Here is a 16,821-nt window from a genome sequence, read left to right as displayed (position 1 = left end):
GTCGATAGCCGATAGACTCTGAATTTCGAAGTCTCTTGTCAGAGGTAAGCCTTGGCGGCCAGTGGTGAACCGGCAATGGTTTACTATCCGGACGGCAATGGTTTACTATCTGCACGGTAATGATTTACTATGCGGCATGGCCATAGTCTACTACCCGCACGGCTTCCGGACGGCAAATGGTTTACTATCCGCAAGGCAGTAGTCTACTATCCGCACGGCAATGGTTTACTATCCGGTGCCCTGGCTGTCGGTGAGCCTCTGTGCAAGGAGGGAGAATGAAGAGGAACTTTCGACTATCGTACCATTAACAATTTATTATAGATTAGTTAAGGTAATTGAATAGGTAGATAGGATTATTTTTATTAAGCAATTTAAGATGCAGGCACCGCTAAGCTTTCTAATGAGAATTTTCTCTTTCTCCATTCCACGGGCTGTGTTTCAACAACAATCTCGAGGAGGACTGGCACCAGTTTTGGAGGACAACGCAGGAAACGGAAGGCACTCATCATTTTGCCTTTGTCGAATGGACGACGGTAAGTTTTTTTTACATTTTACTCTCTTTATTATTTTCAAATATTATTTATTTGCCATTATTTCCATTTTATAATTTTTTGCTTCTAAGATTCTAACATTCATTTACTACTAAGCTAATAAAAATAACTTGTCTACAGACTGATGAGAGGTGGGCAGTGGTGGGCGTCAGCACGTTTCAGATGGTGGTCTCATGATGATCGTTCCGATAACAACTCGAAAAAAACAACAACGACGATTTTTGAAGTATGGTTTAGTTTCGTTGTTTTTATTTTTTTCATTCATTCATTTTGTCACACAATCTTTCGTTCATCCATTAATTGACTCATTCTTTTCATTCATTGAATCATAGATTGGTTAATTAATTCATTCAATCACTCAATCATTCGCTCAATCATTTATTCGTTTGTTCTTTCGTTTTAACATTCATTTACTACTAAGCCAATAAAAAAATTTGTCTACAGAATGATCAGAGGTGGGTTGTGGTGGGAGTCAACACGTTTCATGATGGTAATCTCATGGTAAGATAAGTTGCTTCTTACTTTTTTTCAATGTCTTGTTTTTTATTTTAAAAAATTAACTTTATCTTTCAATTTTGTTTTTCAGTATCCGGTAAAATTCATTTCCTCGGTGCGTGTCAGGTGATGGTCGGTGCAATGGAGGTTCGTCCGTAGTGGGTGAAGAAGTTTCTGGAGGGTACGCGCGCGCACATTTACATACACGCACACACATAAATACAACACACACATACACAACATCCATTCATTCGGTGTCGTTGTTGTTATGTTTCTCTTCAACTTTCTATTTTCTTTACCGGACTTAATTTAATTCATAGGTAAGTTAGGGATTGAGATGAGTTGAACAACTGTAGGTAGGCTAGGGCTTAACATTAGTTAAAAAGTTTCAAGTAAAATATTAACATTAAAATAAATTAAAAGCTTCAAGTAAAATTAAAACGTTAAAATATGTAAAATAAATGAGTTGAGTTATCATTACAGGTAAGCTAGGGCCCTGAGAGTAATTTAATTGTAGGTAGGTGACTGACTACTATTCTTGCGACTTTTTAATATTTTTTTTTGTGGTGTGTTTGTTTTCGCTTTTTAGCACCACACAGCACCAACAAAACAAACTACAATTTTTTTTGTCGTCGCCTTAAATTTTACCATTTTTGAACAATCTTTTTATAATGTCTATTTATTTATTTGTAAAATGTTGACTGGTTTCTAGTTTCTTATTTTGGTTATATAATTTTTGGAGATTTCCTGATTTACTTTGTATATATGCATGCATGAATAATTTCTGTTTGGTATGTTGATTTAGTCATTATGATATGCTGTGAACTGTCCTTACTAAATATTCATGTTTCGTGATAATTATTTTTTATCGATCGATATTTTGTTATATTTGTTTGTTTAAAATCTGAACATTTTAAAAAATTGACATTTAACAAATTTTAATTTTTCGTCACTTTTCATCTTTTGATGATGTCAAATAAAAGCAACTGTTGTGTTTTTCTTTCCTTACTAAAATCTCGAATACAAACATGTACACATAAAGAGACACAGACACACATACATACAAACATACATACATACATACACGCATACATACATACTGCCATCATATATACGCAGTACAATAAACATTCATGTCATTTCTGTCAATGTATTTTAAGTATGTTATACTGTTAATCTTGTTAACTATGATGACGATCATCATCATCACAACCATCATCAACGAACAACAATAACAACAATATAATAATAATTACAGCAACAACAACAACGAAATAAAAATAGTTGTTCTCATTAGGCATTTCAAAAGCTTACATTCTTCTTTTAATACAAGCGTTATATATATATATATATATATATATATATAATATATATATATATATGTGTGTGTGTGTGTGTGTATGTGTGAGTTTGTTTGTGTGTGTGTGTGCGTGTATGTGTATTGTATATTTTTATCTATTTATTGAAACGTTATTTTTTACGCATACCCTTTGTCTCATTCTCTCTCTCTCTCTCTTTCTTACTTTATATATATATATATATACATATATATATATATATATATATATATATATATATATATATATATATATATATATACATATATGACTGGCTGGCTGGTTGGCTGGCCGGCTGACCGACCGACCGACCGACTGATTGTTTGATTGATTTATTTCATAGTATTGTATACATGAGAAAAAATCCGATTAAGCCAACCTACGGCTTCAGTAAGCCACTGTTTTTCACCTGACAAAAGCAATTTCTATATTTATATTGACAAAAATAATTGTGATATGAATATATTGATTTATTTAAAGCATTATATGTACAAAAAAGTGCTATCGTAAGAGTTCTATGAAACCCTGTAAGCCACTGCTGTAAGCCAACGTATGATTTCAGCAGCCAGTTTCTTATGAGCACCAGCAGAATGTAAAATATTCATTGAATATAATGAAGATAGTTGTTCAAATAACAATTTTGATTTATTTAGGCCGTTTATTTCTTAAGCAAACCAATTTTTAACATGATCGAATAGTGTAAAAAAAAGGGTGACTATAGTTCAATCCTACTAAGCCAGCCTTCGGCTTCAGTAAGCCACCGGATTTCACCGGACCAAAAGCAATTTTTATATTCAAATTAACAAAAATAATTTAATAATACATAATTCTATTAATCATTATTAAAATTAAATAGAATTACTTCAATGTTTTTAGCATATTAAATCAAGTAAATATTTCATTTAGCTTGCTCGTTAAATTTCGTAAATGCAATTTCGTTAGCCAACAATCCAAGCACGACAAATAACCCGACCGATAGATCGAATTGATCGATTAGTCCTATTATTCTAATTACGTGGTTTGGAGCAAGGGGAGGCATTACTGAAAATAATTAAAAGTTGAAAAAATTGAGGTTCTTTGCATATCCCTGCTTCAACCCATAAGAAGGTGTTGTGTTGTATGCTGGTAAATAGGCCTCCCCTTGGCGCTGTGTATGATGGAAGTTTACAATAAGGTAATAATTCCCTTTAATACTTATGTTATAAATTTATTCTTCAACTAAAAATATCATCCGTTATCAAACCTGAACACATATTTTTACGAAAAACATCTTGTATGTTTTGCAAAACTTATAATCCAAGGTCTCAAGTTGTAACTTAAGTACATGGAATCTGGAAATTCTCAAAAACTGTCATAAGTTCATATTATGCTACAGTTGAAATGGATAAACCCTACAACGCAAATTTTATTCACCCATAACTACACGAATTAAAAAAATATTAACTCGCTCAAACATTGTGGTAAACAACGGCATGTTAAACAAAGCAGTTAAACACTTGTAAGCATATATTAAACACTGCCAAGATGTAGCGCAGAACAGAGCTTTTCACTGGCCTCACGAACCTGCAACGTAAATGAAACAGCTATCATCATATATCTTGATTTATGGTCATCATAATTAATATAATTATTATCATAATTATAATATTAATAAGTTTCGTTGCTGGAAATTTTTTGTGGCATTTTTAGGACATTTTAAGAAGAAAGTTGGCAAACGTTTTTGTTGCTCACTCCGAAAAATTACTAACACGATTTGGACAAAATGGTTACAAAATTAGAAAAATTATCTTAAAATATGAAAAGGGAAAGAATCAATCGAACAAATTTATACAAAGAAAGAAATATAACATTACATTTTGACACACTATAACTTAATATGAATAGATAACAAACGCTATATAAAGATCTATAATTAAACGTTTAACAACAGTAATATAATAATAAAATAATAATACTAATAATAAAAATAACAATAATAAAAACGTGCGTGCACATACCTCACTGTCATTCTCGTAATTTTTATGCTGGAGTTTAGACTTGTAGCTGTTGTACTGCTCAGAGGCAGACTTGTGGTCTCCGTTGTTGAACAGGAATATTGAAAAGTTCAAACTTATCAGGGCGTCTTTGCTTTTCAATATAATTTATTTTATTTTCATTTATTACTATATTCATTATTCATTAATTTATTCATTAATTTATTCATTAATTTATTCATTAATTCATTCATTTATTCACTCACTCACTCATTCATTCATTCATTTGCTCATTCATTCATTCATTAAAACCAGAAATGACCAACTCGTCCAGCTGCAGAGCCTGCTTAAAAGCCTGCTTTGAGTTCTCCCTATCTTTCAGGTGCGATAAGGTCACTGTGCGAATTTGTTTTGTGAGAACTATATAACGGTAATGATGCAATTTATCTGCCATTTTGATCAGTTCATATAGCACTGAATAAAATCAATAATTCTATACTGTGATAAGAAAACATCAATGCCAAATATTTAAAGATGAACATACCGATGTTTACCTTTGTTCATTTATCCGCTCTCTCGCTCGCTCGTTCATTCGTTCGTTCATTCCATCCATCCATTCATTCATTCAATCAGTCATTTGTTCATTCGTTCCGTTATACCTTTCAATCACTCAAAAATCTGCCCAATGAAATACTGCTCCACCATCCATCCCACTACCTGATTAGTCAACTAACCAGCCAATAAAAAGTAGTGCAGGGCAGATTTGAACCTGAGAAACATGGCGGACGTGATGAAGTTGAATGCTGATGCGTATTGCTGGCTGTAGAGATAGATGAGGACGAGGTTCTGCGAAATGGTGCGCTCGAGGGGGCAAAAATAATGAGCCCTCTTCAAACAGCTGACCGCCTGTGTCGATAGGCGGGTGGTTTTTACCCCACCGTTATTTTAATTTTTGTTGTTCTTAAACATTATTATTATTATCGTTATTATTATTATTGTTCTATCTTCTATCAACTATTATGACAAATTAAGTGACTAAGTGAACTGTTAATTGAATGATTGATCTATTGAAAATTGTTATGAAAATACATTTTTTTAAGTATTGATTAGTAGTTTAAATATCGACAAAATTATCGAAGTAAATAGCAGACACACACACACACACACACACACACACACACACACACACACACACACAACACACACGCAAATCCTTTTTTATACTAACGGCCACTAATTTCTTCTTATTAAAATAGCACATCCCTATATTATTCCAGAGGGGTCCACTATTAGGGATGTACCTGACGGCCAGCTTGTACTTAGCGAGCGCTACATCATGATCTCCGTGCATCTGCAGCATACTTCCGGCTCCCATTATGGCCTTGACATTGTCGGGGTCATAGGTCATTGCGTTGCCGAGGTGACTGAATGCGTTCTTGTAATCACCCATTTGTAGGTAGAGGAGACCAAGGGTGCAAGAGATGTCCACGTTTTCTGGAAACACCCTGGCGATGGTGATCATGATGGGGGGGGGAGATATAATGATGATGAAAATGATGACCATGTAGTGATGTGGCCAGCGATGTGACGATGGTAAAGTGGCAGCGATTACGACGACAATTGACCACATCACATTACATAACTAATGTGATGTTGAGAAAAACTGTGATGATGACTTTATAAAACAGGTTATAAAAAACGTGTCACACACACACATACACACACACACACACAAACAAACAAAACAAACAAACGCTAAAGCTTTAGTATAAGCAGCGATAGATTTGTTAATGTTCATTTCAGACTGATAAATTTCACCAAGTAGAGAATGAGAAAGGTGGCTGTCTTTGTACTGTATCGCTTCATTTAAAACTTCTTTGGCCTGTTAAATTATTCCCAGTTTATCAATTAATTAATTAATTAATTAAATTTTACTAATTATTAATATAAAACTTAACTTGTTGAGGTCTTTGAGGTACATGTAGCAAAGAGCCTTGTTGTGGGTTAACTCCTTGAATCATATTTACAATTACATTTCAAATTAAAAAAAACTAGATAACAATGAATAAAACGATAAATAATAATTAGAAATTATTATTAGTTACATTGTAATTATAATTAATTATTATGATTAAATAAATCAAGTTCACCCAATCATTATGGCATAATTTTTCAGCCTCGCTATAGACATCCAGGGCTGCCTTGTGGCGAGCCAGCAAAAACCTTTTTGAATATTGAAATAAGTTATTTTATTTTAAAATAATAATTAGCATATATTATGATTAAATGATATAAAAACCAAATAATTATTGCGGCGTTTTAAATACGAAAAGTTTATCAGATTTAATTAATCAAAAAATTAAATAGTTAATTAATTAATTAGTCAATTAATTAAATCATTAATTGAAATACTGACAACGACTTGGCGATTTGTTTAAAGTTTGCGACATTCTTGCAGTTGATGGCAGAGGCAGTTTGGAAGTGTTTTAAGGATTCATTGATATCTCCATCAATTCTGGCGACTAGACCCAACACGTAGCTACCATACTCGTTTTGGCACTGACGCTCTTGTGTGTAATTAGAATAAATAAATAAAAATAAATAATGGACTTAAGTAAGTTATATATGCCCATATCAAAATAGCATTAAAAGACAACAAAAGCAATCAAACAGCATTGTCAATTTTATGATCAAAGAGAAAATCTTAGTTGGCCAGAATTTGAATTTGATACGTAAAGAAATTAGCTAGAAACTGTAATTACAACCATTGTAAAGTAACATAACTGGAGTTACGGGGTTCGGATTATAATTAGAGAGAGAATTAAAAATAATAATAATATTATTATTATTATGACATAATTATTTTTTAAATTATGTAATAATAAAGTAATTATTATTGCACCGTGGTCAACTCTTAAGAGATTTCGGCATTTGTCGTAATCTTTCCTAACGAAATTCAAATGTAGTAGCCAGTTCAGTTGGTCACCGGAGCCAGCAAACAAGTCTGTATTTGTTGAGTTTGTTTGTATAATTAATTTTGATGTAATAAAATAGTTATATTAAAATTAACTAGTTAGAATTGATTAGCGAGTTAGATTGATTGTTAGAATTGATTAGCGAGTTATTTAAAACGCGTGTATGTGGGTCTTGTGGATGTTACGGGCCTTTTGGCATCTTTAAATAACAAAATAATAGAATGAGTATTGAGTAAAATGATATTATATTTGATATGTAAAGAAATGAGCTCTCCACTTGTCAAAACTTAATTAATAAATAATGAATATTTCGTTTCAATTGTAATTTAATTTATAAATTGAATTATTATAATATAGTAATTCAATTATTTATTTATTAATTTAATTTATATTATAAATAAATTAGTTTAGTTTATTTTTATTTTTCATTAATATTAAATATTAATTATTGATTATTCTCATTGAATTTTCGACTTTTATTTGCAAGATTTCAGTGTAACATTTGCTTGTTTATCAATATTTATTGTAAATTAATCTTAAAATTGTTATCAAATAAAAGACTGGAAGTTGAAATAAAACCCACACTCACACCTCTTTTAGACATTTTAAATTTATTTATGTTTGTTTAAATGTCATCGTCATAGTAACCGCAGGTAGAGTGTTGAATGGTATGAAGTTTAAAAATCACCCAAGCCTGGCTTTTCTGCCACAAAAATAACAAGTCACATGCACACACAAGCCACACACACACACACACACACACATACCACACTCACTCACACACACTCACAAACACATAAATAAACTCACTCTTCATAACCACAACTAGAATAGCTCGCGAATCAAGTTTGATCTTTTTCAAAACCGGATGCGGATTTGAAGTGTCATGGATAGGGTATGGATGTTGCGAATTTAGCAATTGCGGTTGGAAAATCTCGTTTGCACGGGTACACAGAACACCTAACACACACACACACGCACACATATACATACAAAACTAAATAATTAATTTAACAATCAAATTTTATTTGACTTCAAGACATGAAAAGCAATTTTTGTGATAAGTTCATGTAAAAAAGTTAGTTAATTAGCAAAATATAACAACAATAATAACGTACATACGTATAATATGTTATCAATGATAGTAAATAACTTAAGATAACGTAGGTTATAGTTCAATTTTATAGAATACCTATATAGTACACAATTGCCGAATAACAAATAATAAAAATAATAATTATTAACAATAATAATAATATAGTAATTAATAGTAATAATATAAATAATAATAATAATAAAAAGAAGAATAAAATAATAATAAAAATAAAATGGTATTAATGGACTTGAAATTTCTTCAAGCGGATGCGTCAAAGAGGCCAACAATGCACCTGGCGACATCTTCCTCTGAATACTTCATATACTTTTCGGGATTTTTCGTAAAACTGACGTTCCGGTACTTCTTCAAAAAAGCGCTATAGAATGGCAGGACGAAGGACCTGTTGTCGTCAATCAGCGCCTGCTTCAACTCCGGATCAGGAACGGAAAATGACTTCTGCTGTCGGCAGATGTCCTCCAGCTCTTTGTTGAAACCCTGGTTAGGATAAAAATTAAATTAAATTTTAAATAATAATAATAATCCTTGATAATAATGAAAATAATAATTATAACAGTAACAGCCATAATAAAAGGTTAAAGGTTAAAGAAGCATCCTCTTCCGCTGAAAAATATTAACGGCAGGTACACACAGTGCCCAAGATAGGTTGGGATCTTCTTGCAATCGAACTGGGTTACCGCAAAGCAGGAGGACCTCGCGCGCCTTTAACCGCTAGGCCATCACGCCGCCCTCAAGAAATAAAAAGAATAAAAAATTACCGCGAATTTCTCTTTTATGGCATTCCTGTCTTTATCCTTCAGCTATGAGAAAACAATTGGGAATTAAAATAAAATAATGTAACAATTATCATCATCATCATCATTATCATCATCATAATTATTATCATTATTATTAATATTATTATTATTTCTGAAATTATAGCAGTCGCCCACCCTGGAATCAGGTGACAGATCAGTACTGATCGGCCTCTGGTTCTCCGATATGAAGTGCAGGACCCCGCTCCAACTTCATATTATTATTATTATTATTATTATTATTATTATTATTAAAACTACACCACTAACGCACAAAAAAACACATACATGCAAATGCACACAATCACAGACACACACACACACAGACAGAAACACACAAACACCACATACACAAACACCACACAAACACACAGACAGAAACACACACACACAAACACACACAAACGGACAGACCATTGTGAATAGAGCCTCTTCTGATTGTTGATCTGCTCTTCGTAGAATAGTTGCACCTCGCTATTCCATAGGTGGATGACATCCATCATACCGGATCTGGTCGAGATGATGACGATGACGACGATGATGACTAAAGTGATGATGGTAATGAAATTGATGATGCTTCTGCTTAATTGAATTCATCAGATGACCACATCACGTGACCACATTACCACGTGATCAGACAGACACACAGACAGACCGACACAGACAGACATACAGACAGACAGATATAGAGACAAAAAACACTGACCTCTTCATCAGATTCAGCACATAATTGAAGTTGTTGAGCATGAAGATAGCTCTGAGGGCCACATCGTTGTAGCATTCTGTCTTGTTACTAAGGTTCAATCCCAGAGCTGATAAAACTTTCGCTATTTGTTGTTATAGTTGTTGTTGTGTTGATGTTGTTGGTGTGTTGATGTTGTTAGTGTGCTAATGTTGTTGTGGTGTAAATGTTATGTTTGTTTAATAGTTGTTCTGTTTGCAAATTTCGCGCGATTATATCTTTGTGTTGTTGTGGTTACGCCGTCGTAAGGAAACACCAAACCAGGAAGAGCAGTGAGCAGGAGTGAAAAGAAGAAAAGAATAATATTTGTTTGGATAGGCTGGACACTTGTTTCCTCCCAACCAGGGACTCATCAGCAGCCCAAATACTTATCAGAATCGTATCGCAGTTTCTCCTTATATAGCCCGTACAAATTACTTCGTTAGCTCGTGGTGTTTTCATTTATTATTGAGGAACGTTATATTCTAATCCTAATTTAATCATAGCCAAGAAAAAATTTAAATATAATTAAATTATAGAGAAAAAATAATTATATCCCACTGAAAAATTCCGCCAGCTTCAATCTCCATTTATCAGCTGCTACACTTTGTCCAGTGGCGGTTGTGGCTGCTACTGCTGCTGCTGATGGATCTGATCATGATGTTGGTGATAAATGGGAACATCATTTTATTTTCATCATAAATCACACGTTAAAAAGAATTGTTAATGAATTAAAATTTAATAAAAGTAAAATTGTTTTAAAATTAAAAATGTCAATTTGACAATAATAGAAATAAAAAACCTTGAAACATAAGCATGCATCCGACAACATCAGAGTATTCCAGCAATTGCTCCATGAAGAACATGGCCTTGGTGATGATGATGATAATGATGATAACAACGACAGCAACAACATCAACAACAAAATCAGCAACAACAACACCAACAACAAAATCAACAGTAACAACAACAGCAACAACATCAACAACTAACATTGCTGGTTAACTCGTGAACTGTGCCATCTTTTGGCATAGATGATTTGTCCGGGTCATTCTTGTGAATGAATAAAAGAATGAATGAATAAAAGAATAGATGAATGAATAAAAGAATGAATGAATGAATGAATGAATACCTATACTCATTTTCGAAAGTATCGCCTGCAATAACACCAACACTTTGCATATCTTTCAAACAGTGCTACACGAAAAGCTGGACTATCTATACTTTCTGTTCTGGACTATCTATATTTTCTGGACTATCTATACTTTCTGGACTATCTATACTTTCTAGACTATCTATATTTTCCATAGCAGTGTAATCGGTAGCCAATGAAAAAATCAAATAAAGACGACTGCGTAGCAATTAATTGTTTGGATTATCAAATTGGGAGCAAGATTTTGAGGTCTAGAACTCTCGGGGGTGACGCAAAATCGAAGGGTCGCTGGTCGCGCCAGTAACATAAGAACGACCAAACCAACTTCACTAATTTAGGCGCATCCAAACGCGAAGTTTAAAATAAGCGGGTGAGTATTTGTAACGCGGCACGTTTTTGTCCGCGGTCAGTTTTGCGTGACCCGTCCAGAAACATGCCTTATCGTGAAATCTACTCTCGACCAAAGTGACAAATGGAAAATATCGCGCATAGAGGAGTTTTTAAATGGGTCAAGAATTTATTACATTTTATGTATTATATTTTTTTTAAATTATACCCCAATTACATTTACACATTTTTATAGAAACAAATCGAGATTCTGAATTCGATAAGGAGAAAACAATAAGCTGTAAAATAGCGAATTAATGGAGTGTGTGACGAACAAAGCCAGAACTACTTAAAGTAGTAACTGATGATGTAATCAGTGGTAATACTATAACCCGGTTTAATTAGTAAGGCAGTAGTGTAGTAAGACGGTAAATATTTAAATAAGTACTTTTCGGTGAAATAGCGAGCGAAGTTACAAATATACATACTCGTATGCTATCGACGAACTCTTCAAGAGCTTTACAACCCTTAAGACGAATAATTAAATTTAAAAATTAGATTAATTAAATTAAATTAATTAAAAAAAATAATTTGATGGCGTGGTCTGATGTGATTATCTGTTAAAGTCTGAAAAAAAAACGTAAACCTAAGTAACGAAGAATAAATTAAAAAATTAAAAAAAATTAAAAAAAAACAAAAAAAAATTAAAAAAAAAGGATTACAATAGCCTGGAGTGCAGTGTTGACGGATTGATATTTGGCTTTTGTGGTAGCCTGGCAATCCTATGAAGATGATGACGGTGATGATCACGTGATATGGTCATGTGACCATCACGTGACCGACCACGTCATTTGATATTGTGATGTCATATTCGAATTTTACTTACAACATCAATGAACGTGAGAAATACATTAAAAACAACAACAACAATATCATCAACAACAACCACAACATCATCAATCATCAACAACAACAAGAACAAAACAATCACAAAATCCACATTATCACCATTAACAACAACATTAGCAGCAGTAGTAGCAGCAGCAGCAATAACAGCCACAACAACATCGTCGTCACCATCGTCATCAACTGCAGCAGCGACCTTCAACAGCGCTTCATATTTAGAATTATAAGTGGAGAGCTGCCTCAAGACTGGCAACATCATGGTCACTGACGTGTTGTTGTGGCGTGTTGGTGACCTCTTTATCACTTGACCTATGTGCTGATTGGTTGGTTGGTTGGTCATGATGTTGATGCTTATTGGTTGGCTGGTTGGTCATGATGTTGTTGCTGATATGCTGATTGGTTGATTGGTCCTGATGATGATGGTGATGATGTTGACTAGTGGTGATGATGATGACCTTAAAGAAGAAAAAGATAATGATGATAAGTTAAAATAGCCACATTGCTAATCATCGTATCGTCAGTATCATTACTATCACCATCGCTATCATCACCACCACTATCATCATCATCATCATATCATCATAACATCATCATCATCACCTCAGCCTCCCTGTTCAAAAAGTCGACAGTGATGAGGAGGAGGTGGTCGTAGATTCTAGATCGACTCTTTTCAGGAATCAGTTGAGTCATCAAGGAGCTCTCTGCCTGTGTGTGCGTGTGTGTGTGTGCGAGTGTGTTTGCGCGTGTGTGTCTGTCAATAAGTTTATCAACCAACCAATCAACCAACCAACCAACCAACCAACCAACCAACCAACCAATCAACCAACCAGCCAACCAACCAACCAACCAGCCAACCAACCAAACATTCAACCAACCAACGAACCAACCGACCAACCAACCAACTAACTTGTATGAGCTTGACAAGGCATGGAATGATGATGATGATAGAGTTGCAGTCCACCTCGAAGTTCTCATCTTTCAATCCGACGTTCACCGGTCTGTAGGCTGCCACAACAACAACAACAACAACAATAATAATAATAATAATAATAACGGAAGTGATGACGTCATTTGACCTACCTGCATGATCCTGCTGCTTTTTCAGGAAGCTTGAAGCCTTTGTTACAACGCTAATAAAAAATGATGATGACGACGACGATGATGATGATGACGACGACGACGACGATGATGATGTTGATAATTGTGATGACGACGATGTGGTGATAATGATAAATATAAATATATAAATAAATATAAATAAATAATGGGCTTAAACGTAAGATAATAATGATGATGATGACGACGATGGTGACAATGATGATGATGATAATTGGAGTAGTGATGGTAAACACGTCAACGATGATAGCAAAGATGATGATGATAATGACAAAGTTAAAGGTTAAAAGTCAATTACACCCATCCAAGGTTCAGACAAATCAACAGTGCACACGCCGCCCGAATATATTCACGTACGTATTATCGCCCCGCTTACCCTCGCTTCAAAGTCTTCTTCGGAGTCTCCCTCAACTTCCCTTTCTATGTAAACAAAAATTAAAACAACTTATAAAAAAATAATAACAATAATAATAATAATAAGAATTATTATTATTATTATTACAATAGATCTATTCAAAGTATGTATGTATGAAGTTGATGACGATGATGTTGATGGAGACTATAAACGAGGATTTGTTATTATTATTACTATTATTATAGCAAAAGAATATTAATAATAAAAGAATAATTAAAATAAATAAAAATGAGAACATAGACGTACGACGGACGGCGATTGAGACATCCCCCCTCCGACGATGAGTGTCGCGCTGTTCTCCCTGATGGGCACCACTCTGAGGTGACTTTTCAGACTGGTGATGGATGACGATGACGACGATGATGACTACGATGATGGCGATGATGATGATGGCGATGATGATGATGGCGATGATGATGATGGCGATGATGATGATGGCGATGATGATGATGGCGATGATGATGGCGATGATGATGATGATGATGACGATGATGATGATGATGATGACGATGATGATGATGACGATGATAATTATGATGATGATGATGATGACGATGATAATTATGATGATGATGATGATGATGATAATTATGATGATGATGATGACGATGATAATTATGATGATGATGATGACGATGATAATTATGATGATGATGATGACGATGATAATTATGATGATGATGATGACGACGATGATAATTATAATGATGATGATGATGGAGACTTAAGAGACTGATTGTGATGATGGTGACGATGATGTTGATGACGGTGGCAATGGCGGTGACTGATGGTGGGGGTGTTCATCACGATGACGTCATAATGTCCACTCCTATTATAGATATTTTCAATCAAAATAGAATTCATCTGACAACAAAAGCTAAATTTTAGGGTCGTAGTGTAGTGATTTGCGGTTCTGGAGGCGACGAAAAACCATCCATACAAATCATCATATCATCATCGTTGTCATCATATTATCACCAGAGCATCCTCACCACAACGCCTCATCATTCCAACGTCACCATACCATCATCGTCGTCGTCGTCCCATCACATCAACATCTGAGCAACGTAATCACTACAACACCATCAGCAATTTATCACCGTATTATCTTCACATCATTAGCACGCTACGCCACGCCACACCACACAACGCCACACTACACCACACCACGCCACGCCACATACTCTCGGAGATTCCTCATCATGACGTCGGAGCGTACTTTGACGTAATATTGCACCAAGTTCACCTCGTACTTCGACTCCAACAACCAGATGGAAATGACTTTCAATTTGTTAAGCGCCTCATCATTATAATAGACGATGTTGTACGGTGACGTCAGCGATGTTGATGATAGTGACGCCGATGATGATCTCGGCGATAATGATGATGATGAGGCTTTCTCATCTGTCGGCCATGGTGATGATGATGATAATAATGATGGTGGTTGTGGTGATGATGATGATGGTGGTGATGATGACGGTAACGGTAACCATGGTGGTTGAGATGATGATGATGATGATAGTAACGACAATGGTGAAGATGGCGATGATAACGTTTGTAATGATGGTGGTTAATAACATTGAAAATTTGCATAATGAATGAGTAATGAAATTACCTTTTGTGAAGATTCAATCACTCAGCCAACCAACCAACCAACCAACCAATCACTCAGCCAACCAACCAACCAACCAACCAATCACTCAGCCAACCAACCAACCAACCAACCAATCACTCAGCCAACCAACCAACCAACCAACCAATCACTCAGCCAACCAACCAACCAACCAACCAATCACTCAGCCAACCAACCAACCACCTTCTTCATTGGATACGGATTCAATTAGTTGGATCGGCTGGATTGGCTTATTGCATTGGGATAAAAGATTGTGAAACTCTTTCTCTAGAGACTCCTTCCCAGCGTCGTACAATGCAATCTGAAATGATGGATGGTAAAATGAATGAATGTACAAATGGATAGATGAGTAAAAAGATGCATGAATAGATGGATGAGTACAATCCCATTATCACCTCCCCTAAACATTACACTTCTACACCAGAACATCCCTACTTTCACTAAACACGAACCACATGAGCCATAGTGGGACTACCAGGATTGTTGTGCACCAAAAACTTCACTGCCCTTGTCAATCTGTTTAGGCTCTCTATGTACAATGCTAGGTTTGTGCTGGGTCTGTGTGTGTTTTAGTAACAGTGTATTATTTATTTGTTTTACGTGTGTGTGTGTGTGTGTGTGTGTTTGTGAACGTGCATGGATATGTGTGTCTACTAGAATGCAACAAGTAATCAACCAATCGGCATCAATTATTCAAGAATTCAAAATCACCCAGCCAGTAATCATCCACTAATCAACAGACCAACCAATTAAAATGAACGAACCCATCTCTCATAACAGGCTCCACATCTTCAGCCACATTGTAGTAACCAATCACGTGATCCAACACAGCTACTGTCTTTTCAATATCTTTTTTGGGGGAGAACCCATTTTTGTAAATTTTTCATCGAGAAATAATTTTTTTTTCTTACTAACTTTCATGTCGTCTCTGTAGATTTCCAGTTTCCTGGTATATCGGCATGATGGTATCTTCTAACTTTTTGAGTCTTTTCTCAAAGGTGGTCAATATGGAGAGCATGTTGTCCTTCATCTTCTCACTCCTACCCAAGGACTCTTGCAGAACAGCCAGGTTCGACATCTCCTTCAATGGTTTTGGTTGTGTTTAGTAACTAAACTTTAGTTTAAAAAATGAAAGAACAAATTGAAGAATGAAAGTTTAACAGCTAACTAAAGTTATGCTACTAAACAGTGTAGAAGACCAAATATAACATAATACACTGATCAATCAATTTTTTTTTATTTAATATTTATAATATAATAATATTAATTTTTTTATAATTTTGACTTTTTGACATTTATTAAAAGGCAAAA

The 16,821-nt window shown here is 34.6% G+C and overlaps 2 protein-coding genes across 2 annotated transcripts; both read right to left on the bottom strand.

Annotated features, from left to right (window-relative positions):
• Positions 1–3,892: 3,892 nt before the first annotated feature.
• Positions 3,893–7,957, bottom strand: HELRODRAFT_188177 (hypothetical protein; the record flags this gene model as incomplete). The annotated part of the gene is made up of 11 exons (XM_009011707.1): positions 7,923–7,957; positions 7,259–7,360; positions 6,773–6,923; positions 6,507–6,579; positions 6,314–6,367; positions 6,111–6,238; positions 5,585–5,861; positions 5,091–5,262; positions 4,683–4,830; positions 4,381–4,510; positions 3,893–3,946 (listed from the first exon to the last, which is right to left on the bottom strand). The coding sequence occupies exons 1-11, from the start codon at positions 7,933–7,935 to the stop codon at positions 3,893–3,895; spliced, it is 1,302 nt and encodes a 433-aa protein (XP_009009955.1). The 5' UTR covers positions 7,936–7,957.
• A 728-nt stretch (positions 7,958–8,685) lies between these two features.
• Positions 8,686–16,588, bottom strand: HELRODRAFT_159872 (hypothetical protein; the record flags this gene model as incomplete). Its single annotated transcript, XM_009011706.1, has 18 exons — positions 8,686–8,922; positions 9,204–9,245; positions 9,378–9,450; positions 9,654–9,749; positions 9,946–10,066; positions 10,763–10,829; positions 10,954–11,013; positions 11,929–11,967; positions 12,947–13,051; positions 13,308–13,351; positions 13,427–13,476; positions 13,839–13,882; positions 14,124–14,243; positions 15,097–15,281; positions 15,694–15,811; positions 15,963–16,068; positions 16,275–16,359; positions 16,426–16,588. 18 exons carry the CDS (start codon positions 16,586–16,588, stop codon positions 8,686–8,688), a joined length of 1,755 nt encoding a protein of 584 aa, XP_009009954.1.
• Between the last annotated feature and the right edge of the window lie 233 nt (positions 16,589–16,821).

The sequence above is a fragment of the Helobdella robusta genome, assembly GCF_000326865.2.
Source record: "Helobdella robusta unplaced genomic scaffold HELROscaffold_1, whole genome shotgun sequence".
NCBI lineage: Eukaryota > Metazoa > Annelida > Clitellata > Rhynchobdellida > Glossiphoniidae > Helobdella > Helobdella robusta.
The sequence above is the reverse complement of the archived record's forward strand: the minus strand, read 5'-3'. Positions and strand labels throughout refer to the sequence as shown.